At 54.2% G+C, this 24,993-nt stretch overlaps 2 protein-coding genes across 2 annotated transcripts; one reads left to right on the forward strand and one right to left on the reverse strand.

Annotated features, from left to right (window-relative positions):
* Nucleotides 1-8,084: 8,084 nt before the first annotated feature.
* Nucleotides 8,085-18,268, forward strand: Aebp1 (AE binding protein 1). The gene is made up of 21 exons (XM_032916562.1): nt 8,085-8,570; nt 10,212-10,550; nt 11,084-11,155; nt 11,277-11,348; nt 11,455-11,565; nt 11,640-11,708; nt 12,697-12,774; nt 13,096-13,176; nt 13,258-13,314; nt 13,906-14,015; nt 14,089-14,228; nt 14,545-14,629; nt 14,723-14,867; nt 14,969-15,054; nt 15,282-15,405; nt 15,617-15,813; nt 15,896-16,075; nt 16,281-16,626; nt 16,709-16,848; nt 16,946-17,045; nt 17,449-18,268. The coding sequence occupies exons 1-21, from the start codon at nt 8,324-8,326 to the stop codon at nt 18,051-18,053; spliced, it is 3,384 nt and encodes a 1,127-aa protein (XP_032772453.1). The 5' UTR covers nt 8,085-8,323; the 3' UTR covers nt 18,054-18,268.
* Nucleotides 18,269-18,361: 93 nt separating this feature from the next.
* On the reverse strand, nt 18,362-23,356 carry Pold2 (DNA polymerase delta 2, accessory subunit). Its single transcript, XM_032915914.1, is given in 11 exon segments — nt 18,362-18,600; nt 18,843-18,877; nt 18,912-19,335; nt 19,556-19,713; nt 19,831-19,911; nt 20,174-20,372; nt 20,465-20,579; nt 20,905-20,946; nt 20,949-21,027; nt 21,255-21,376; nt 23,085-23,356. Coding segments are annotated over 11 exon segments (1,638 nt in total). The 5' UTR covers nt 23,305-23,356; the 3' UTR covers nt 18,362-18,437.
* Nucleotides 23,357-24,993: the final 1,637 nt, after the last annotated feature.

Below are 24,993 nucleotides of genomic sequence, written 5' to 3' on the forward strand. Positions count from 1 at the left end.
AAGAAAGAAAGAAAGAAAGAAAGAAAGAAAGAAAGAAAGAAAGAAAGAGCGAGCGTGCTGGAGAGATGGCTCAGTGGTTAAGAGCATTGGCTGCTCTCCCAGAGGTCCTGAGTTCAGTTCCCAGTGACAACATGGTGGTTCATCATCTAAAACAGAGTCTGGGTCTGATCCCTCTTCTGGCATGCAGGTGTATGTGTAGATAGATCACTCATACATATGATAAAAACCTTTTTAAAGAAGGAAGGAAGGGGGTTGGGGATTTAGCTCAGTGGTAGAGCGCTTGCCTAGCAAGCGCAAGGCCCTGGGTTCGGTCCCCAGCTCCAAAAAAAAAAAAAAAAAAAAAGAAAAGGAAAAGGAAGGAAGGAAGGAAGGAAGGAAGGAAGGAAGGAAGGAAGGAAGGTGTGGGATAGAGAGGAGGAGAGGGGGAAAAGAGACAGAAAACAAAAACTACTTGGTGTATTTTAGTTGATTTTTTGTTTGTTTTGGAGACCGGATCTCTGCATAGCCCTGGTTGTCCTGGGCCTCAGAGTCCTCAGAGTCCCAGGGATCTTTTTGACTTGAAAGTGCCGGGATTAAAGGTATGCACTACCATGCCTGGCTTTGGTCCTTTTTATGGTTTATTTACTTTTGTTTTATGTGCATTGATATTTTGTCTGCATGCATGTTTGTATGAAGGTGTCAGCTCCCCTAGAACTGAAGTTACAGATGGTTGTGAGTGCCATCTGGTGTGGGAATTGAACCCAAGTCCTCTGGAAGAGCAGCCAGTGAGTGCTCTTAACCACTGAGCCATCTCTCCAGCCCCAAGACTCTTTATTTTTGTGTATATTGTATGATTTATTCAGCTTTCACGTAGTCTGTGCACCACATGTGCACCTGGTCCCTCCTGTTGGCCAGAGAAGGTAGCCCTGAGGCTTGAGTTAGAGGTGACTGTGAGTTGTCATGTGAGGAAATAGAACCCAGGTCCTCTGGAATAGCTGTCAGTCCTCTTAACCACAGAGTCATTTCTCCGGTCACCTTTGTTTAATTTCTTTTAAAGATTTATTTATTTTATGTATGAATACTCTATCTACTCTATCTGCACATTCACCTGCACGCCAGAAGAAGGCATGAGATCCCATTACAGATGGTTGTGAGCCACCATGTGGTTGCTGGGAATTGAACTCAGGACCTCTGGAAGGGCAGCCAGCGCTCTTAACCACTGAGCCATCTCTCAACCCTTTGAGCTTACTTTTATTCTTTGGGTTTTGAAGGGGGGGTTGTTTCTCTGGGGAGTAGGTCTAGAACCCAGGTCCTTTTGCATGCTGGGTAAATGTTTTCTCAATAAGCTAGACACTTGAGAAGGAAATAGAATCAAATTAACCTTAAAAATGCAGCTTCCCTTTGTGAAAGCGTTACTGGGGCAGGCACAGACACACATACAGCAAAACACTCATACACATAAAAACAAATAAACATGTATTTATTTATTTAGAGACAAAGTTTTTCTGTGTAGCCCTGGCTGTCCTGGAACTTTAGACCAGGCTGGTCTTGAACTCAGAGATCCCCCTGCCTCCCTAGTGCTGCTGGTTAACATCACCATGTGCACTTGGGGAGAAGCATATTTTGAATGGAGGTCCAAGAAACCTGGTTTTCAACATCTAGGCTCCAGGACCTCAGACACTGTCCCTTCTGGACTTTGGGTCTTTCCAGGAACTACAAGATGTGTGACACACACATAGCAAGCCTTTAAAATAAAAAAGTAAAACAAAAAACAATTATTGTTTTCAGGCACAAGTGTCCAGATGTGTCTCCATGACACCTGGAACCATGACAGAGATTTAATAGTGTATCCAGATGTGTCTCCATAAAACCTGGAACCATGACATAGAGTTTTTTTTCTTTTTCTTTTTTTTAATCTTTATTAACTTGAGTATTTCTTATTTACATTTCGATTGTTATTCCCTTTCCCGGTTTCCGGGCCAACATCCCCCTAACCCCTCCCGACATAGAGTTTTAATAGTGTCATTTTGCCCATTTCACAGAAGAGAGAAGTTGAGACCCAGAGATGAAGTCACTGACTCATCTATAGTCTCTACACTCAGGAGGCTGAGACCGGAGGATAGCCTGGACTACATAGCAACACCCTGTCCCAGACAAACAAAGAGTACAATGTTGCAAAGAGTGACTTCACAGCAGGTTGGTCTGAGGCCACAGCTGGTTCCTAAAGCCACAGGAGTGTTGGTTCACTCTCTGACCTGGCCTGAGAGATGCGGATTCTTTTCCAGTGTTCTGTTTCCTTTGGAATTTCATCCTCAGTGACTTTCTCGTTGTACACAGGGCCAAAGCTTGTTTGCAACCAAGATTTCTATCCAGGGTAAGAAATATTGCCATCCTAAGCTGTCTGAAGTTCATTTTGATGAAGGTGTGTGGGGGTAGCAAATGCTCATTTTGTTCGAGGACCCCATTTGCAGGGGTCACTCCCCTCTGGCTTCACACTGGGCTGATTGTTACACTAAACTGTCACATGTCCTCTTCCCAGACCAGCAGGCTTCAGAATTACTCATCAGGGCTGGATGCCTGCCTTGCCTCAATGTGGTGACCCCCCATTCCGGAGAGTCTCCCCACAGCTGGGCCCACTGTCTGCCCTGCGGTGAGTGGAAGGAATTCAGCACTGACTCTGCTCGCTCAGCGGCCAGGCCCAGGGAGCCTGGACTATGGAAAATCACATGTGGTTTTCAAGTTGTTGGTAACCGAGGGGAGTGTTCTGCCAGTTGCGACCGCTAGCCGCTGCCTGGAAGACCCAGGTTCACACAGCTCAGGGAACCACCTCACTTGGTGGACTTGAGTAGCTCAGCCCACTGGTGAATTCCAGGCAGCTGGGCTGCCAAGAAGGAGCCATCTCTAGAGATTTCCACCAGGGGAAGGAAAAGTCCGTCCTTTAAGGGACAATGTCTGAGGTCCCAGAAGCCTGATGGTGAAAGCCAGATTTCTTGAATGTTCAGTTTAAAAATGTTTCTTCCCAAACGTACATGATGGTGTCAGCAATAGATTTGGGAGTAATTGAAGAAAGGGGGGCTCACAGGGCGTCAGTACATACACTTTACACTGCCTGAGACTTTCTGTCTTGGAACTGTTGCCACAGAGAGCCCATAAGCCTCGGGCTAAGGTTTGCTGCCTGGCTCCCAGGTTCTTGCAGCCTCCTGCGCATGTCCAGCTCCTCACTAGAGCTCCTGGCCAAGGGGGCCCTCTGGCAGCTGAGTCTGATCAGGCTCAGGACCCAGCATCGTTAGAGTGGAGCTCTGGAGCTGCGGGGGCTTCGGGAAGAAAGCTGGCCCACCTTCTGCACTGGCGCTGCCAGGGATGTGTTGGCTGCTGCTGGGAGGGTGGGTGCTGCTCAAAGAGCCTAGACTCTCTCTGTTGGTTACAATGATGCTGTTATTGGAACAAAGTAACCTTTCCCTGGGACTTAGCTTCTTCACTCAGAAAGGGAGAAACAGATTTACCCACCAGACTTTGCCACAGGGCCCCACCTGGTCAGGACTTGAGCTTTCCTGAGAGGTCCAAAGGCAGAGTCTGGACATCTGCTATTCCTTTACCCTCCTCCAAAGCAGCTCGGGGGTCCTTGCGTGGGTCCTTTTGTCTAAGGTCCCAGCTGTTGAGTTTCTGGATTCAGCCTTTTCTTTTCTTTTCTTTTCTTTTGTGAGTACACTGTAGCTGTCTTCAGACACACCAGAAGAGGGCATCAGATCTCATTACAGATGGTTGTGAGCCACCATGTGGTTGCTGGGAATTGAACTCAGGACCTCTGGAAAAGCGACCAGTGCTCTTAACCTCTGCGCCATCTCTCCGGCTCAGATTCAGTCTCTTTTTAGCTGCGACTTTCCAAAGGACAGTTGCAACATCTTTAGTGGTTGGGGTTCTGGCCATTCCCAAGCCAACACCCTGTGGAAAGCTCCATACATTCTATTGTGATTTTATTTTCTGACATGTACTTATTGCAAGGGTTGGTGGAGCCACTGCACATGTGCAGAAATGAGAAGCCGACTTGCAGGAACTGGTTCTTCCTAGGGATAGAACTGACCACCAGGCTCAGTGGCAAGTGAGTCAGCCATCTTGCTGGCCCACTCTATAGCTACTCTTGAATGAATCAAAGACCCATACATAGGCAAGGACCCACGTGGAGGGGTGTACAAACAGCCTTGAAACCTCAAGGCAACTGGGCTGGCAGAGAGGGGTTGGGTGATCAATGGATTGCTATTATTCCGCCTTGCCCACCTGCATCTAGGCATGTGTCGAGCCATAGAGATAACATTTCATCGGTTCCCTTAGGGAATGCCTCAGCATATGTTTCCTACCATGCACTGAGAGGGGCACCTTCAAAGAGATGCCAGGAATTACTCAGGAACTTCTTGGAAAGCCACAGTATTCGTCAGACATGGAGTGTCTTAGGGTTTTATGGCTGTGAAGAGACACCATGACCATGGCAATTCTTGTAAGGAAAACATTTAAATTGCTTTAATTTAGTCCACTATCGTCATGGTGGGAAGCATGGTGGCACGTGGCAGACATGGTGCTGGAGAAGGAACCTAGGGTTCTACATCCAGATCAGGAGGCAGCAAGAAGAGAGAGACACTGAGCCTGGTTTGAGCATTTGAAACCTCTAAGCCCACCCCCAGTGACACACTTCCTCTAACAAGGCCACACCCACTCCCACAAACCACACCTCTGAAAAACGCCACTCCCCTGTGACCAACCAATCAAACTCAGGAGTCTAGAGGGGCGGTGCCCATTCAGACCGCCACATGGAGGATGAATAAGGAAGCTTGTGGTCACCGCTGGATAAGGCAGGACTGAGATCTGATTACAGGAGCGATGTCAGAGTCACCTGCAAGCAGGAGCGGCTCTAACCCTTGTGATCGAAGTCTGTCAGGTATTTCCTGGGGGCTTGAATGATCTTGAAACGATGACGTATGCTGACCAGAGCCTACTTGTTTGGGCCAAAGGAGCAGACCCTTCCTCTTCGAGTCAAGTCACTCCTTCCCATTGAAGCGCAGGAAAACGATGAGCTTCCTTAATGTATGAGGAAATAGGAAATAGGAAGTAGCCTCCATCTCCAGCCCATTTCTGGGCTTCCACCCTCCCACTTCTGACCTATCAGCTGCAAACATTGACTTACTAAGTTCAGATTAATTAATTAATTAATTAATTAATTATTTAGTTTTTTGAGACAGGGTTTCTCCATGTAGTCCTGGCTGTCCAGGAGCTCTGTAGACCACCAGGCTGACTTCAAACTCAAAGATCCACCTGCCCCTGTGTCCCAAGTGATTAAAGGCATGTGCCATCATGGCCCCGCTCACTTCTTTGATTTATTTTTAATTGTTTGTGTAGGAGTGTGTGCCTACAAGTACATCTGTGCACTACATGCATGCAGTACCCAGAGAGGCCAGAAGAGGGCAGCAGATTCCCCCATAACTGGAGTGGTTGTGAGCCACCATGCCGGTGATGGGAAAAGAACTTGGGTCTTCTGCATCACCCGGCCATCTCTCCAGCTCTAACTTATTTCTGAAGCAGAGTCTCACTACAAAATCCAGGCTGGCCTCAAAATGGCTGTCTTCCTGCCTTGACCTTCTGAACGCTGAGATGACAGGTTTGTTCCACCAGAAGTGATCTATCATATTCAATGTAATTAAAAACGTTGATTTCTTATCCTGCTTTCAATATCTCTTCTCTCCACCCCGGGAGCCTATCCCAAGGTTAGCCTCTCGAAAGAAGGGAGTAGGTACCCTTCCTCCCATAGGGAGATCTGATACTGCAAAGGGAAAAGAGATGTTTGTGCCCATTTCCCTGTGACAACTGTGTTTATGTGACACCACAGAACATCAGTTCTCTTTGCCCTTGACCCAACCTTAGCCTCTCTCTCTCCTGGGGCTTCCCTCCAGAACCACTAACCGAAGATGCTTGTTCCAAGCCCTCAGAGATGCAAACTACACAGATGTACAGAAGGACCAAGGCGGGGGGGGGCTCCCCCTCAAAGAGCCTCTGTTCTCCCAGGAACTCTCCTTCTACCTCTGAAGCATTGAAAAGAAAAACTGAAGGACACCTTGCTTCTCTCAGGCCAGCCCAGTGCTGTTGTGTGATCCCTTGGGAGGGCCCTAATGCATTCACATGGAAAACTGGGGTTGGGAGGGAGAGGGGTTACTGGACAGTCTAGCAGACCCTCAGGAGAACACTTGGACATGGACACAGAGTACTCCTGGACCCTGTGAGTGCTCTGGGTCATAGAAGCCACCAGCCTCCCAGGTCCTCAGCTGGCCTTGGCAGTGCCCTCTGGACATTTGACTTAAATGTTGTGCTCTTCCGCAGAGTGGAGGGCTCTTCTCAAAGGCTCTGACTTCTGGTTATCCTCTTACCCCAGAGCTGTGGGCCCAGGTCCAAAGGGCTTCCTGCAGATGGGCTCCCTCAGGGAGGATCACCAGCCTTGTACATGTTCCCATCCACCTTCCCGGACTTGCAGTGTGGAGGCCTCAATCCCTCAGTCCTCCTAGTTCCTCAAATCTCCTCTGCTCACATTCCTGTCAGTGACTCACTGAGGCCCAGGAAAAGGCTCTCTAGACCTTAGGGATTTTTTGGGGTTGCTTTTTTTGTTGTTGTTGTTTTGTTTTTTGTTTTGTTTTGTTTTGTTTTTTTTCATTTTTGAAATGGCTTCTGTTTTTCCTGGCAGAGAAAAGCCAGCCCAAATTCAGTCCAAGCCTGACCCAGTCCTAGGGAAGTGACATCCATGTCCCCTCATGCACCCTGTGGCCTCCCCAGCATGACACCCTGGACCAAACTCCAGGCACGGAAGCCAATTCCCAGAACTGATTTTCAGCATAATGATTCAGAGGATGACAGTGGGTGTGAGGCTTGCTTCACTCTCGGTCTACAACCAGGCTGAAGTCTCTTATGGAGAGGTCCGGCTGTGAGAGGATTGTCCTGGGCTGGGGGGGAGGGAGAGCAAAGTGGATGAGGACCACAGCCTGTGGGATGGATGCTAGGGCTGACTGTGTGTGCAAGGCACAGTGCAATGTGGTCCCCTTTAATATGCATACAGTAAGTCATGGACACGGAGGTCCCCTGCTGAATCTGATGCCTAGGAGGGCAGAGATGTGATAGATCCCCAGGGAACAACTCTTGTATCCCTGCTTCCTCAAGGAGAGCCAGAAAGGGGACTGATGGGAGGGTGCTCACCCACTGCCAGAGAGCAGTGGGGTACAGAGCCCAGCCCCAGAAAATCTTCCTATTTTTCTACCTGCTCATTGCAGGCCCAGAAGGGCCGGGGGTGAGAGATTGAGGGAGTGGGGTCCTGTTGGTGTTTCTTGACCTGTTTTTTCTCTTTTCTCTTCCAGCTGAGATGTATTCTCTCCCATGTCAATCATCCTGGGGTCCGCATTTCGCACTATCAGAGTGCCTCTTTGCCTTGGCTGAAAGCTGCCCGCCACTGTCCCGGACCTATGTGGTAGCTGAAGCTATTGTAAACAGTTTGTTGTTGTTTTAACTGATTCCGGCTAGAGGAAGGAGGGAAATAGCTGTTACTCCACACTGGGCCCCGAGACCTGATCTCTGAAGCGGCACCCCTATCTCCACAGCAGCAGCTGGGATGCTGGGAAGAGTTTCTCACAGCCTCCCTCAGAAAAATTGGCTCCAAAGACCCGGGATGTTGGTGATAACGGAACGAAGACAGCACACAGCGGATGACATTTTGAAGAACTAACCTGCAGAGAGTGGGAGGGAGGTGATCGCCAGTACTCTCAGGGCCCTACTCCGTCCCTGTCCTAGCAAGCTTGGGGCTCGAAGCAGAGGGCACAACGGGCAGAACATAGGTCTCCTTAGACTCCCGCACACTTCCTTCCCCAGAACTGCATTCTCTTCTCCCAGGCCTTCCTTCCCCCTAGGCGCCCTGCACCCAGACCCTCTAAGCTGGGCGCTGACGTTGCTATTAGTCGGGGCTCCGTGCTGCTCCGCCTCCCTCCCCCGCAGCCCCGGGTCCAAAGCCGGCTCCTCCTCCTCCCCCTCCGGAAACCCGAAGCCCCCGCCCCGGCCAGGCCGTCGCAAGCGCTCCAGAGGGCGGTCCGCGTGAGAGCTAGCCACGCGGGGTAGGAGCGCCCATTTGCCGCCGGAGCTGGGCTCGCCAGAACCTCTCTTGGAATCCCCTTGAATCTCTCTCCCCCACCCCTTTCTGGATACCCCCGACGTCCACGTTGCTCCCCAGGGTTCCTCACGCCCTTTCCCGCCCCCACGCGGGGCGCCGCCCCTGCCACCCAAGTCCCTGCTCAAGCCCACCCGACTCCCACGCGTGCCCAGAGCCATGGCTGCGGTACGCACCGCATCCCTGCTCTGCGGCCTCTTGGCACTCCTGGCGCTGTGCCCGGAGGGGAGCCCACAGACGGTGCTGACGGACGACGAGATCCAGGAGTTCCTCGAAGGCTTCCTTTCGGAGTTTGAGACCCAGTCCCCGCCCCGGGAGGACGACGTGGAAGCCCAGCCACTTCCCGAACCCACCCAGCGTGCCCGCAAATCCAAGGCAGGGGGCAAGCCGCGGGCAGATGCAGAAGGTGAGAACCTGGTAGCATGGGTGACCGTAGCCTCAGGTGAGCATACAGAGGCTCTGGAGGGTCTAGCCACTTCCCTTGCTGCCCAGTGAGGAATGTCTCTCCAGTGAATACAAAGCATGTGTGCCAGGCGGTCCTGTCTTGGAGTTTGGAGACCTGAAGATATGTGTACATAGGGTGGTGCTGGGCTTTTGAGCTTCTGAGGATAGAAGTCGCCCAAGTTGTTCATCCCTAGGTCTCAAGGGAATGTAGGTTTGGGCAGGAGGGGAATTGTGATTCATCTCCCTGTCGTTCGAACTGGCCCCAGTCCGTTAGTGGTAAGCTTCAAGCCCAGGCATCTGCCTGTCTCCTTTTCTCTCACAGGAACACAGAGGCAGGGCAGGAGGGTGAGGAAGGCTTCCAGGTGAAAGTGGGCGGTCTGAGATGGTCAGAACTAGGCGGGGTGATTGGATCCTGGAGGCACGTAACCCTGAGCCTCTTATGTAATCCGTTGTCAGTAAATCTTAGCTGTTTTTCATGGCCGTCTGGAGAGTGGCAAAGGATCTTGTGATCTCTCTCCCAGGAGACTGTAAGGCACCATTCATCATTCCTGAGGTCAGCCACTCCTCCTCCGGCCCCCACTGCTGTAGATCTGTCCTGCTCTCCCCTACCCCTCACCTCCCTGCACGTTTTTGCCTCCAGCAACCAAGACTCTCTGGACATTGCCAAGTGACCCTACTTCTGCTGCATGTTTTGCAATGTTCCCTGTGTTTCAGCCAACTGGCTGTGTTTCTCACTCACCATTAAATTCTCTGCTGCGTTGTAGCTCCTGGGGTGCTAGGAGGGTGGTCCCTGCTACTAGACCTCTCTGAGATGAGCCAGCACCAGGAACTACCTATCTGCCTGTCCCTCTGTCCTGGATATGGTACCCAGGGCCTCCTGTTGGTTCTGGGTTTCAACCGGAACCGTTTTGGACTTAAAGACTGACTGAGTGCCCGCCTGTCTGCCTGCTTTCCTCCCTTAGGGCAGTGCTAGGGAACCAAACCCAGGGCCTTACCTGACTGCTTTAGTACAGAACTACACCCCCAGCCTGACCTGAGTGTCTCCTTGAAGCTTTTCTTCTCCATGAAAGGAAACTCTTAGAAGGCCAAGCAATGCTTCTTTTTTTTTTCTTTTCCCCCCCGGAGCTGGGGACCAAACCCAGGGCAAGCGCTCTACCACTGAGCTAAATCCCCAACCCCAAGCAATGCTTTTTAATTTGCCTGGCTGTTTTCTTGGGTAGCCTTGCTCTTGAGGTTCTCCCCTGTATCTTTTATGCCTGGCACAGAACCGTACTCCAGGATTAGGCAGACATGTGAAAAAGTGGATTATGAGGAACCCCATGGAGGTTTTGGCAGATGGAGATGTCTCATAGGTACCGTGCCCTGAACTCAGAACTTCAGCGCAGACAAGAGTTGCTAGTGATCACTCTGGATGTGCAGACGGGAGGCCTGGACAGGGGTCTCATCCTACCACTTGAGCAAGGGGCTAACCTCACTTTCCTGATCTATACCAGACCAGGGACTGGCAGGTGCCCTCACACCCAGGCTCTGGGCATCTAGGGGGACCAGGAGGGCACACAGACTGAGCTCTGATCATCCGCCCCTGCATCTTCATCCTTGACAGCCCCTCCAGAAAAGAACAAAGACAAAGAGAAGAAAGGAAAGAAGGACAAAGGCCCCAAGGCTGCAAAACACCTGGAAGGTTCCGCCAGGCCCACCAAGAAACCAAAGGAGAAGCCACCCAAGGCCACCAAGAAGCCTAAGGAGAAGCCACCCAAGGCCACCAAGAAGCCTAAGGAGAAGCCACCCAAGGCCACCAAGAAGCCTAAGGAGAAGCCACCCAAGGCCACTAAGAGGCCCTCGGCGGGAAAGAGATTCTCAACTGTAGCCCCCTTAGAAACGCTGGAGCGTTCACTCACCTCACCCTCCAACCCCGGCGCCAGGGAGCTACCAGAGGAGAGAGGTTTGTAGCAGGATGCCTGGGGCTCTGACCTCTTTGAGGACAGAGAAATGAGGAGAGATTCCTGGGACTTTAAGGCAAGGGAACTTGTCATTAACTTGGTGGCTTTCTCAGTGAGTTCTGTTAATGCTGCTCTTGGGCAGGGAGGAAGAAGCATGGGAGCTTATAGGTGAGAGCTCTGTCCCCTGGTCCCTCCTGCTTGCCTCTGGTGGCACCAGCTTCATGGTGAGCACTGACACAAACAGCGGCATAGCTCTCTAGCCTCAGGGTACCCCAGGGCTATACTACATCCCACGGACTTTGGGGTACTCGATACTCACTGTCATCATAGTTGGGGGATCAAGTAGCTGTGCCTACAGTCGGGGAGCAACAGGGGGCTTCAGAGGTGGATCTGTGGAGGTAAGGTGGAAGTGAGCTGTGGTCCTGGGAGGGTATTATAGCATCCACAGAAGCTCTGATGCGTTGTGGTCCTAAGCTGTCAAGGTGGTCCGGGTAGGCACCCCTGTTCATCCAATCTTCGGACTTCTGTGTCGTAGGAAGAACCTCCCCGAATACCTGGCAGGGCCAAGGAAAAGAGACCCAAGTGGAAGCCAGGCAGCACCGGCCCGGTGAGTAGCTGTCATCCTCTTGATTTCAGGGCGACCGGCCATTCAGCCCTACTCCACTGAGAGGCTTCCTGGACTGGGCCTTGGTAGGGTTGTCACTAGGCCATTGTTATCTTCCCCTCAGAGCCAGAGGAGGAGACCGAGATGCCTACACTGGACTACAATGACCAGATAGAGCGGGAAGATTATGAAGACTGTGAGTAGGGCCTCCCCCTGGGCGGGGACTAGACGCTGGCCTGGGCAGTGAGGGTTCAACCTGAGGCCCACCCAGCAGGGCTGCTCAGAACCTGCCTCTCTCTTAGTTGAGTACATCAGGCGGCAGAAGCAGCCCAGACCCACACCCAGCAGGAAGAGGATCTGGCCCGAGCCCCCTGAGGAGAAGACGGAAAAGCCGGAGGAAAGGAAGGAAGTTGGTAGGATGGGAGGCAGTAGATGGGGGTCGGGGTCAGGAGAGAGGCCCTGGCTCACTTCCGCCCTACCCCCACAGATCCGCCTCTGAAGCCCCTGTTGCCCCCTGACTATGGGGATGGCTACTTGATCCCCAACTACGATGACTGTGAGTATGGAGCATTTCGTGAGTCCTTAGACGCAGGCAGATAGACGTGTGGGGTAGATTGTAGGCAGGGCACTGAGCCTTCCCTGCCTGCATTCCTGGCTCCCACCCAGGGGTATCTCTAGGTCTCTCAGCCCTATTTCCCTATGTGGGCTCAGCCTTCCATATCCTGGGCTCTAGCAGGCTTCTTGCCAGGTCCCTGCATCTGCCTTCTCCAGTGGGGTTGGCTCACCAGTGGGCCTGCTTTTCCAGAGGCCCACCAACACCAGGGACCCCAGGCTAAGCTGTTACTAGGACCCCAGAGGTCATGCAGTCCACAAAACCCTACTGGACCTGATCTAACTAAAATCTGACTAAAACCCCGGGCCACTCAGGCCACTAGACAGAGAAGAAACAGAAACCAAGGGGGAAACATCCAAAAAAGCTCCCATCCAACAACGATAAACTCAGAAATCAGCGTCTAAACCTATAATGATCGCAAACCCCAGATGGCTAAAAACACACTCAACAATAACCAGGGTAATGTGGCACCGGCTGGGGATAGCCTGACACAACTGAAGCACAAGAAAATGACCTTAAACCCAAGGGGCTTGGCTGTTGACCTCAGCACACTCCTTCCCCAGATCCCAGTGGATCCTTCAAATCTCCTCCTTTCTGAGCTCTAGACGTGTACAAGTTCTTACTTAGCACTGACTTGCCGCTACTGTAGGGCTTCAGACCTGTGGCCTCAGCCCAGATCTCAAAGCCTGACCCCTCCTGGCCACAAACGGTATAGCTGCTCCCGAGGCACGTGTCTTGCCCTGACGCCACTCTCTGTCTGTCTTTGATTCTTCCTTCTCATAGGCAGAGCTTGTATTAGGCTTGTGAACTCAGTCTCACCTGTCCCCTCCCTCCTCACCTCTCTCTATTGTCGCAACTTGCCTCCCGTGAGGTCAGGAGCCCAGGCCAGCGTAGGATTAGGGCCAGCTAACCCAGGCTTTCTCTCCTACAGTGGACTACTACTTCCCCCACCCCCCACCACAGAAGCCCGATGTTGGACAAGAGGTGGATGAAGAAAAGGAGGAGTTGAGTGAGTCAGACAGGCAGATAGCATAGCAGGCCAACTCCCGAGGCCAGATGTGCCTACCAGATGTGCCCCCAGCTCAACTTGAATCCCTCTGTCCCCTGCTCAGCCTGATCCTTATCTGCATGCTCCAGGCTCAGCCTGACCCCTCCTCACATGCTCTCAGGTCAGCCTGACCCTCATGTACCCCTGTCTCAACCTGATCCTTCCATAGGCCCCGGTTCAGCCTGTCACTCCCCCCCATGTATTCCCAGTTCAGCCTGGCTCCCCTACTCCAGGCCTGGGGCCAACCTGACTGGCCTCTTTTTTTTATCTTACATGCCCCAGAGAAGCCCAAAAAGGAGGGCAGTAGCCCCAAGGAGGACACAGAAGACAAGTGGGCGGCGGAGAAAAACAAGGACCACAAAGGTGCCTGGCCAGTTTCCATGGGGCAGCGTTTGGGTTTTGATACAGTAGGCCCTTGGTTTCAGCCCCTCCCTTTGTTGTTAGCAGGGCCCCGGAAGGGCGAGGAGCTGGAGGAGGAGTGGGCTCCAGTGGAGAAAATCAGTGAGTAGGGCTGTGCGGAGGGCAAGAACCCACTCGGGACCATACATAGGACCAGATTTCCTGGTGCAGCTTTGACCCCCAGAAGCTCATCTGACCATAGACGCTTGCAGCATACATTGGAGAGCTGTATGAGCTGAAGACAGCCTTACTCAGCTTCATGCATGCCGGGGCCTGCGGCTGACCTTCTTGCATGGGCTGGGGAGGGCTATTAGGGACTTGGGGTCGGGGGAGAACAGAGCTTCTTGGTATCCAGCGGCTGGGTGATAGGATGGGGTCAGGGCCTCGAGGAAGGAGGGAAGGAGGTTTCCAGCTGCCTTTCTAGGTTTCACTTTGAAGCCAGTGTGCAAATGGTCTCATCTGGGTGAAGCCCCCGGGGACCTGGGTTTTATTGTACGTCTTGGGCACATCAGCTTGTTCTTTAGATGACAGCTAACGCAGGGGAAACAGGTTTGGGGCAGTTTGGCTCCTGGCCTGATCTGAGTCGACTGGCACCGGCATGTAAGGGGTACAGGCTGTAGGCTCGTTGGCTCCGGATTAGTGGAGGGAGACCGAGTCCGTGAGCTAGCGCCAGCCCAAGGTGCGCATCTGCAGAGTGCCCGCCTATCGGGATGGAGTCACACCGCATTGAGGACAACCAGATCCGCGCCTCCTCCATGCTGCGCCATGGCCTCGGAGCCCAGCGGGGCCGGCTCAACATGCAGGTGGGTGAGAGGAATGTCCCCCCGGGCAGTGGGCAAGGGGTCATCTGCCCGTGCTCAGCCTCCTCTCTAACAGGCTGGTGCCAATGAAGATGACTACTATGACGGGGCATGGTGTGCAGAGGACGAATCTCAGACCCAGTGGATTGAGGTGGACACCCGGAGGACGACTCGGTTCACAGGCGTGATTACCCAGGGTCGGGACTCCAGCATCCAGTACGTAGATGGGCTCCTGGGCGGCGGGCAGGGGCTCTAGCACCGTGTGGAACGTTCCAGACAGCCCTTGACCTGAACTGGGAATCCCAGAAACATCCCTGAGGGCCCAAAACACCCGCCCCTCAGTCATGGCTACTCAGTCCACATGTTCAGACAAGTAGATAAGCTTGGCAGCAGTAACTGCCCATGGCCAAACAGCCACAGGATCTGGCTCCAGAGATCTAGGTCCTGCTCACAGCCCTGTTAACCCAGAAGTCGGTCTCAGGTTCTTTAGAGCCTTGGGTGAGAGCAGCTTCGTCTTGTGTCTGCTCCACAGTGACGACTTTGTGACTACCTTCTTCGTGGGCTTCAGCAATGACAGCCAGACCTGGGTGATGTACACCAATGGCTATGAGGAAATGGTGGGTGCCACAGAGATGCTCGGCTCGCGTGTGTGGACCTGGGAGGACGGTTGGGAGTGGTAGGGTGGGACCCAGAGGCCTGCTTCTCTCTAGACCTTCCATGGGAATGTGGATAAGGACACGCCTGTGCTGAGTGAACTCCCCGAGCCAGTTGTGGCCCGTTTCATCCGCATCTATCCACTCACCTGGAACGGTAGCCTGTGCATGCGCCTGGAGGTGCTAGGCTGCCCTGTGACCCGTGAGTGAAGGGGGCTGCCTGTGACTTTTGGGGAGCTGCATGTGATCTGGACCAAGGACCAAGGGATCTGATCCAGGCCCCGTATGTCTGCTCTTCTGCAGCTGTCTACAGCTACTACGCACAGAACGAGGTGGTGACCACTGACAGCCTGGACTTCCGGCACCACAGCTACAAGGACATGCGCCAGGTTAGGGACTGGAGTCACAGGCAGGGATGGGCCCTGCCAGGGTACAGGAGAGCTTAAACTTACTTAGCCCTGTCCTTACTTTTTCCAAAGGCATAGTCTCCCCTCGAGGAATCTTGCTTTAGGGAGGAAACTAGCACCTGGGGGCATCTGAGAGGGGCTGGCGTTCCCTGCCTTTTCCCATAGAACCCATGAGGGGAGCAGGTGACGTCATCTCTCCTCTCTGCCAGCTGATGAAGGTTGTGAATGAGGAGTGTCCTACCATTACCCGCACGTACAGCTTGGGCAAGAGTTCACGAGGGCTCAAGATCTATGCGATGGAGATCTCAGACAACCCCGGGGAGCATGAGTTGGGTGAGAGCCAGTGCCCAGAGCACCAGGGCCCTGCACTGCTGCACTCCTGCTGGGCCCGCACAGTGGAGACGTCCCCCCACCATCTGACCTGGAGACCCCAGGGACCCAGGCTTGCTTTGCTGAGCACCATAAGCCTCAGTTGCCCCCAAACCTTTTGGGTACATCGGGGCCTTGCCAGGCTAAGGGCTTGCTGTGGCTCCTGCCTCTGCAGGGGAGCCTGAGTTCCGCTACACAGCCGGCATGCACGGCAATGAGGTGCTGGGCCGAGAGCTGCTGTTACTGCTCATGCAGTACCTGTGTCACGAGTACCGGGATGGGAACCCCAGAGTGCGTAACCTGGTGCAGGACACGCGCATCCACCTGGTGCCTTCGCTGAACCCTGACGGCTACGAGGTGGCAGCGCAGATGGTGCGTTGTGGGGCTGGTGAGGGGTGGGTAGAGATCGGAGGCCTGGGCTCCCTGACTTACCATCCTATGGCTTTTCTTGCAGGGCTCAGAGTTTGGGAACTGGGCACTGGGGCTGTGGACCGAGGAGGGCTTTGACATCTTCGAGGATTTCCCAGATCTCAACTCTGTGCTCTGGGCAGCTGAGGAGAAGAAATGGGTCCCTTACAGGGTCCCGAACAATAACTTGCCAATCCCTGAACGTTACCTGTCCCCAGATGCCACGGTGAGAGGCGCATCCTGGCTTGCTGGGTGGTGGCAGGCCTGGGGCGGGGCACATTGGAGAGGGGGTTGCTGACAGGAAGCTGAGGTGCTGGCACAGAGACTCTGGAGGGAAGGAGGAGGACTCGGAGGGCCGCAGATAGGATGTGGGAGTGGTGTGGTGCTCACAGCTGGAAGGGGGCTTGGATTCTTCTATGACCTATCCCTAGGTATCCACAGAAGTCCGGGCCATCATTTCCTGGATGGAGAAGAACCCCTTTGTGCTGGGTGCAAATCTGAATGGTGGCGAGCGACTTGTGTCTTACCCCTATGACATGGCCCGGACACCTAGCCAGGAGCAGCTGTTGGCCCGGCACTGGCAGCTGCCGTGGAAAGATGAGGATGGGGTGTCTGAGGCCCAGGAGACTCAGATCACGCCATTTTCCTGGCTGGCTATCTCCTTTGCCTCTGCCCATCTCACCATGACTGAGCCCTACCGGGGAGGGTGCCAGGCCCAGGACTACACCAGTGGCATGGGTATCGTCAACGGGGCCAAGTGGAATCCTCGGTCTGGGAGTAAGTCAGCCTGGGAAGAGCTTGGGGAAGGCACCCGGAAGGGCTGGGGAGAGGATGACCACAGACCTGTTTGTCTGTCCAGCTTTCAATGACTTCAGCTACCTGCATACCAACTGCCTGGAGCTCTCTATATACCTGGGCTGCGACAAGTTCCCCCACGAGAGCGAGCTGCCCCGAGAGTGGGAGAACAACAAAGAAGCCTTGCTAACCTTCATGGAGCAGGTGGGATAATCTGGGCTTGCACAGAAGGCGGGGTGAGGCTTGGGAGGGGTGTAGACGTGGAGTCTATGTGGGCTCCCACCACGTCTCCCCTCTGAAGGTGCACCGTGGCATCAAGGGTGTGGTGACGGATGAGCAAGGGATCCCCATTGCCAATGCTACCATCTCTGTGAGTGGCATCAACCACGGAGTAAAGACAGGTACTCCCCATGCACTTGTTTTTAAAGGGGGTCTTACCATGCAGCTCTGGCTGGCTCGGAACTTGCTGGATAGCCCAGGCTAGCTTTAACTTCATAGCCCTCGAGTACTGAGATTAGAGCTTGTGTCATCTCACCTGGTTCTTGAATGCACAGCTTTATTTGCCTTCCCAGGTGAGGGACTCACCTCGTCCCCTCAAAGCAGTAGCGACTCTCCCCACATATCAAGGCAAGCCTGGTCTGTGTAGCAAGTCTCTGACCTTCTGGACCCTGCCTAAGATCTTGGGCCTGTCCAGGACTTGGGAGGGTGGGACGGGGCGAGATATCTGAGGACTGGGCCTGGGGGAATTTGAGAGAGCAGGGCTGGGAGACCCTGGGACAGTCGGGCCCATCTTCCCCTATACAGCGAGTGGAGGTGACTACTGGCGCATTCTGAACCCGGGTGAGTACCGTGTGACAGCTCACGCAGAGGGCTACACCTCAAGTGCCAAGACCTGCAACGTGGACTACGATATCGGGGCCACCCAGTGCAACTTCATCCTGGCACGCTCCAACTGGAAGCGCATTCGGGAGATCTTGGCTATGAACGGGAACCGTCCCATTCTCCGAGTTGACCCCTCACGACCAATGACCCCCCAGCAGCGGCGCCTGCAGCAGCGCCGGCTACGGTACCGGCTCAGGATGAGGGAACAGATGAGGCTGCGGCGTCTCAATTCTACCACAGCCCCTGCCACGAGCCCCACTCCTGCCCTTACGCAGCCTCCTTCCCCTACGCCAGGCAGTACCTCGAGGCTCTGGGAAATTCTACCCACGACCGCTGCGGGCTGGGAGGAGTCAGAGACTGAGACCTATACAGAGGTAGTGACAGAGTTTGAGACAGAGTATGGGCCTGACCTGGAGGTGGAGGAACTGGAGGAGGAGGAGGAGGAGGAGGAGGAGGAGATGGACACAGACCTCACGTTTCCCGTCACAACAGTGGAGACCTACACAGTCAACTTTGGGGACTTCTGAGACTGGGGTCCCAAAGCCCTAGCCCAATTCAAACTAAAGCAGCATTTCCCGAGCCTGTGCTGGCAGACGCATAGCCAGCAGATGCTCCTGGGTGGGCCCTGTTACCACCAGGACTCCAAAAGCAGGGTCTCTGCAGAAGCCCCCGGTTCTACCTGCCAGCCTTTGGGGAGGCAAGGAAGCCAACGTCACACCAATAAAACAAGCTCACGGCACCACCTTCCCCTGCTCTGACTGGCTGGACAAGAGGCCGGCTGGCTGTGTGCCCTTCCTATCTGTCCCATCCCACACACACACCCAGGTGCGCAAGGTTCAGACGGTAAAAATTCATGTTTTATTTACAGGGCTCGCATTGCAAGACTGATATCCTGACCCAGCTGCCTCTCACTAGGGACCCAGCCCCAGGTCTTCCAGGTCGTCTTGCTCTGCCCCAAATCCTGCAAAGCTGATAGGCTGGCAGGTCAGGCCACGCAGGTTCACCAGGCAGGCTGTCTGTGTGGAACTGAAGTCAGGAACGGCCACCAACAGCACGGCCTGGTCCTCGGGACCTGCATACAATCATATGGGGTCCACCTTAGGTTCCGGGGAGGGCCTGCCCTACGGGGAAGTCCTCAGAGAGAACGACCACAGTTGGACCGTGTGCTCAGAGCCATCTCAGCCCAGTCAGCTGCACCATAGCCGCAGCACAGTAGCCATCGCTGAACTGTCTGACCCTGTAAGGGACCTTTGCCCAAGTGAGGAGAAATGTCCTTGACTCAGGCCTGGAGCCCCCCAAAAGTAAAACTCACCTCTCGGATGACTTTAGAGCCAAGCTGGGGTGTTGCAGAGAAATGAAGCGTGAGGGGCATTCAAAAGATGAGCGAATTCGGTTTGTGAAGGGATAGCACCCTGGAGGAAGGCCTGTTGTTGAGCTGTCCCACTAAGGGGTCCCTCCCCTCTCACTGAATGCCAACAGCACCCCAACTGTGACCAAAGTGCTCTGTGGTCCCACGGCCCAGCAGTTCTAGGACGGTATGCTCCCAGTCTGTACGGTGCAGGCTTTGACCATGGACAGAACGAACGTTCCAGACCAGTTGCCAAAACAGCTTTTCTGAGTACCAGGCTGTGCTGGGAACCCATCCCGGCCCTTGGTCCCACAAGTGTAACTGAGCAGATACCTAGGGTGTCTGGGGCCGTGGGGCTGATGTGACGGACTCGCAGGGTCCACTCTAGGATCTCTAAATGGTCCTCCATGCTGCTATACCGGAAGATATCGCTCACGTTCTGTCCAGATGTCCCCAGGAACCTGCAGGGGAAAGGCTCTCCTGGCTGTGGCTTGGAGGGTGCAGGACAGGGGCTATCACTGCCACCCCCACCCACAAACACAGTCTCGGATCCCACCTGATGGCCTCCTGGGGGTGCCCAAGCCAACCTTGCAAGGTAGACAGACAGATGCCAGGAGGGCCTTCTGCAGCCCTGCTACCTCCCAGACTTATTTTGTCCCCAGGTCTTGGAGCCATCTCTACCTTACTCCGTCAATAGTGGCTTGGTATGGGTTGGTGACCAGCTGGAGTGTGGCGTAGGCAGTGGCCAGGGGGAACATGCAGGGGTGCAGGGGCTGCTGTGGGAGTGTATAGTTGGTTGGATCAAATTCTCCCGGCATCACATCCACAGGTACTGAGGCCTGGGGGCACAAGGCAGGGAGAGCTCATAGGCCTCAAGCCCCACCTCCCTTTCCCCATCCAACAGCAGCTTCATCATCTGGATTTCCACTGGCCTGCCACCCCCAAGGGCTGCTTACGCTCAGCTGCAGTAGGATCTCGTCCAGCATTTTGACTGCCTCCACACTGGCTGCCTGGGTTTTCTTGGTGAGGTATTTGGCCTGGGAGAAGAGGCCCAGGATGTGGTCAGGTCCTCAGTGAGGCTGACTCCAGTGGACACCCAGAGCCCACCAGGGCCCTTGACTCTGAGAAAGGCAAAGGCCAGCAGCAGGTAGATAGGGCAGATAGGGAGTGGTCGACAGGCCCTGAACTCCACCCTGGCCCCCCAAACCGTCGGGAGTGGGGCCTTATGAGGACAGCCCTGGAACATCGGGCCTGGCCAGTCGTGTTTCCCGGCCACGGCTGAGCAGCTGGACTCCATACCTTGTTGATGGAGTCTCGGCTCTGGGTGTTATGACTGAGGAGGTTGCCTGCAAGGATGACTCGAGAGACGTGGGCAGCACTGCACTGCTCTCCTTCGTCCCCAAGCTGTCCGGTCACCACGTCCACCAGCAGCTGCGTGCCCAGGAGGCTCTCCCCGCCACCGCCGCCCAGGCCCAGTCCGGACACCAGTAGCACAAATCTGCAGAGGATGGTGAGGTCTTGCAGGCTGCTGGAGGATTGAGGCGGGTCCTCCCACCGCAGGCCCTGGGGTACCGGAGTTGGGCTCCTCACCTGTCTGTGTCAAGTGGGGGCACAGGATTCTGTGGCGCCAGGTCAGCAAAGCAGTGGTCCTCAACCTGAAACTTACCGTCATCCTTCACAGAGCCAAACACGGCCAAGACCGTTCCTGGGGAAAGGTGAAATCGGAGCCCCACGGTAGCCTTTGAGGCTCTCCTACTGTCCCACCACCTGACCCAGCCACTCTGGGAATCCTCTCTGAGGACTGGCGTCCACTTCTCAAGCTCACTGCTTCTCAGAGGAGACACACTGACCTCCAGACAAACAGCCCTGGACCATGTGAGCCCATACCGACCTCCCAAGACTCTGGTGTACCAGCCTTTAACACACAGGCCACCCCCAAAGATGCTCCTATGGGCTTCTCCACACACACTGTTGCTAGGCCTCCTGGAGTCACCCTCATTTCAGACCCCCCATACCCCCTGGGCTCCCACCTGTGACCAACTTTGATACATCAATGGTGCCCTTCAGTTTGATCGCTGCAATTCATCTTCTAAGACCAGCTCGTCATCTGGGTGGATGTATTTGCTCCGAGGCGGCTGGGGGATCAGGTTGTGCTGGGAGAGACACATGGAAGGCAGTCTCAGAGCCCGGGTCGCTGTGGCTTCCGGGTTATGAAATGGCACTACAATCCCTGCCTTCCTGGATTGACTCTCTTATCCCCTACACTCTGAGGCCCAGCTCAACCCATCGGGCAAGGTTGGTGCATCGGTGTGTGTGTGTGTGTGTGTGTGTGTGTGTGTGTGTGTGTGTGTGTGTGTGTGTGTGTGTGTGTGGGGCTCACCTCCTCGCTGATTTCCCGCAGGATGGAGGGCTGGAGAGGCATGGCTTTGAACAGCGTGCCCACCACACAGCACTGCTCCCCGGGCTGCAGCTCACACAACTTCTTCACTTCGACTCGGCTGCCTGGACATGAGGGCACAGAGTCAGACTATGAAACCCTACCTTGAGGACACCCACGGAGGATCCTGCCCAGCTTCTACTGGGGCTCACAGGAGTGCTGCTCCCCTGGTCTTTGCCAGGAGGGAGAGCATGTTAAGTCAAGGATCCCTGGACCTCAGTGCGAGGCTGAAGGAGGGGCAGGGTCTACCAGAGAGCACAAAGGGGCTCTAGGTAGAGTGGGACCTTGACACCAAACATCCAAAGAGGCAGGGGAGGTCAGAAGCAAAGCCATGTGATGATAGGGAGCAAGCTTAGGAACTCCTGGAGCCACCAGAAGCCAAAAGGCCCCCACCCTAGAGTTTCCAGAACGGTTCTCGACTTGTGGGTCGTGACCCTTTGGGGGTCAAATGATCCTTTCACAGGGGTAGCATATCAAATATCCTGTATATCAGATATTTATAATTCATAATAGAAAAATTACAAGCTGTGAAGCAGCAATGGAATAATTTTATGCTTGGGGGTCAGCATAACACGAGGGACTGTATTGAAGAGTCGCAGCATTAGGAAGGCTGAGAACCTCTGTTCTACAAGAAATCAGCCCTGTTGACCTGACTCAGAGTTTACACCTCCAGAACCACAGAATAGATGTGTGTTGTCCTAAGTCTTCCCCCTTATAGCACTTCCTTTCATGGACAGGGGAAGTAACTGTGAAGTATATTACTTACATGCCTGTTCTATGCTCTGTGCGGACAACTACCATGTCCTTAAGACTCTGCATTCATTTGTTTTTTTCCAGACAGGGTCTTATGACACAACTCTGGCTATCCTGGAACTCATTCCACAGACCAGGCTGGCCTCGAACTCACAGGGACCCGTCTGCCTCTGCCTCCTCAGTGCTAGGATTAAAGGCTAAGTATCTGGATTCTCATGTGCCAGCCCCTGCTCTGCCCGATCCTTCACCCTGAAAATATACACACCTTGTAATTCCTACTCTGTGCCCCCTCCACCCCGGCCCACCCTACTCCCCGTGGAGTCAGCAGCCTTGTTCATTCAAAGTCCCCAGGAGGAAAATCGGAACGTGTGTGAATGTTCCACACGCCCAGGAGGGAAGATGTGGGGAGGCACACTGGGCAGGAAGAAGGAAAGCGAGTTCCAGAGAGTTCCAGGGATTCATCGGCACAGACCCAATCCTAGGACAAACTGCTGAGGAGGGAGGGTGAAGTGGAAGCTGGGCCAGAGCCACACTCACGCCCTAGAAGAGCCAGGAACATTCCTCAGAGCTCCACCCAGAGGAGCTGACAATTCCGCAGAAGGAAAGGGGGACTGACACCACACAGAAACACCAGAGGCCAACAGAAGCAACAGATTCCGAATCCCTGCCTGTGGCTCTACGGTTTAGGTATGGTCCATCCCTCAAAGACCGAGGCTTCCACTGTGAGGAGCTCTCTCGCTAGGGTGGGCACACCAGAGACCAATGCACACTGAAGGTAGCGAGAATAGTAAAACCATGTCTATGTATGAGACAGTAGCCATCACTGCCCGAACTCAGCCCTTATCTCTGACCAGCCTCTGAGCCAAACCCCACTTCGACCCCACAGGTTAATTCAATCCTTGCCTTTAAGAAGCAGCAGAGAGCGGGAGGCTGTTCCCATGGTAACTGGGAAGTACCCCAGGTTAGATAAGGTCCCAGTTCTAGGTGCTGGGCTGTTGGGAGCAACGTACCCAAGCTTACCCCAGTGCTGCTGCGCCCGGCTCACCAGGAAGGGTCTCATCTGGATAAGGCGTGTGGCATAAATATGGGCGTACTGTCGGTTAAAGCTGCGCTCTCCCAGTCGGAAGGGCTGTGAGGAGTTGGTGTACGTGGCCACAGGCACCCGGGCAAAGGTGGCATTGCTGGCCGATGGCGGGGAGAGCAGAGTGTGGGCCCTCTGTGCTGCCTGCTCTGAAAACATGGCGGAACTCGTGGCTTGTTTGGTCCAAGCAGCTGTGTCCAGGCCCAAGAGTTATCACTGCAGAGACACACAAAGGCGTTCCTGTCGTCCCTACCTGTACCCAAAGCAGCAGCTCCCCTGGTGTCCCAACCACTGTGCTCACACTGCACCCAATGTGCACACATGTGTCCGGAGATGCTGCCCTATAACCTAATCAGATAAATCCTGGAGCTTGCTCCAAACCTCGCTCATCACCTTCTCCACTCTCTATTTCTACCCGATCACCAGGGTCTCAAATTCAGCATACCCTCAAGTGGAATTATTGATATCCCTCTATCCAGCTCCCTGGTAACTGTGCTACCTCTGGGAATGCTGCCAGACGTCTCTAAAGAATCATTAGTGATAAAACTAAAGTATAAAGCTGTTCCTGCTTTGCTCAAAACTCTCCAGAGGTTGCTTTTCGGTAAATAAAACCCCAAGTTCTTACCACTTCCTGTAAGATCAGCTCTGGTCCTGCTGGTCCTTCCCTCCTACCTGTTTCTCCTTCCAAGTGTCCCTTCGACAGGAGAGGCTCCAAGTAGAGGCCTCTCTACTCCTGCTGGCTCCTCTCCTGTATTCCCCCAAGGCTTACTGCCTTCAAGTCTTTCCTTAAAACTCAGCTTCCCTTATCTAATTAACTAGATTTGCTACTTCAGTTGTCTGCATCATTCATCTTCTCAAGCATTCACTTTGTCTCCTTCAACTGCATCCTAAGCTCCGGGAGGGCAAAGGGTTTGTTTTCTTCAAGGATGTATTGCACCGCCTTCCCACTAAGAGGTCCAACTAAGATGTGCTTGGAGGATGCACAACGGATTTCAGTATATAGTATAAACTACTTCAACATATTCTTCATTCGTAGTTGAGATGACAACAGGTTGGATGTAGTAACGTAAGTTTTGAACACAGCATTCTTCAAGTTTTACTTTTTTGGTACAGCTATTACAAAGTTCAAGTTCCCCTAGCTGGCTCGGCTTTCTTTCTCGCACAGCTCTGGCTTAGGAAGCGGACCCTACAATTTGCAAAATGGGCCCATGTAAACTCTATGTAAGGCAAACACGCACGTTGGTGGCAGCGGCCCACATGGTGCCCCGAGCCGGGCGCTATGGGCGACCCGTCCCGCAGCAGACGCGCCCACCTCGGGCCCACGTTGCAGTTCGAAGCACCCTCAAGACCCCATCCTGCTGCCCAGGTAGCCCCCAGCCTGGCCTAACACCCATATTGACCCCACTCAGCAGCACACTCACCGCGCCGCGCCGCATCCCGCCAATCTCCGCGCGCCCGTCCCGCCCATTGGTGAATTCGGCCAATCGCGTCTCGCCCCGCCCCGCCCGTCGCTGCATGCCTCATCCAGCCAATCCCCGTGCACCCCGCCTCTGGAGGCGGAGCCACGCCTCCGGTTCCCCGGACAACCCTTTACCTAGCACTGGGTTTCCCATGCGCATGCGGCGTTTGCATCTGGGCCTCGTGTGAACCCGTGGGTAGTGTGGGCCGTTCTGAGGCTCTGCGCCTGGCTGATCCCACTCTCCCCGGGCGCTTGTGGTCTGGAGGCTTCTGTGGGTGGTGGCAGCTTCCCTCCTACACTATCCTGCGCTATGATTCTCACTCTGGCTTCTCAAATTCTCTGGGAAGCATGAACAAATTCTCCCATCTCACAGGAAACTGAGGCAAAAT

Source organism: Rattus rattus, chromosome 11 (genome assembly GCF_011064425.1).
Source record: "Rattus rattus isolate New Zealand chromosome 11, Rrattus_CSIRO_v1, whole genome shotgun sequence".
Taxonomy (NCBI): domain Eukaryota; kingdom Metazoa; phylum Chordata; class Mammalia; order Rodentia; family Muridae; genus Rattus; species Rattus rattus.

Excerpts from the sequence above, each read along its gene's own strand:
- Aebp1 (XM_032916562.1), top strand. The coding sequence starts at position 8,324 with ATGGCTGCGGTACGCACCGCATCCCTGCTCTGCGGCCTCTTGGCACTC. Across the intron at positions 15,055-15,281 it reads GCTACAAGGACATGCGCCAG|CTGATGAAGGTTGTGAATGA; the intron begins GTTAGGGACTGG and ends CCTCTCTGCCAG. Across the intron at positions 17,046-17,448 it reads CAACCACGGAGTAAAGACAG|CGAGTGGAGGTGACTACTGG; the intron begins GTACTCCCCATG and ends TCCCCTATACAG.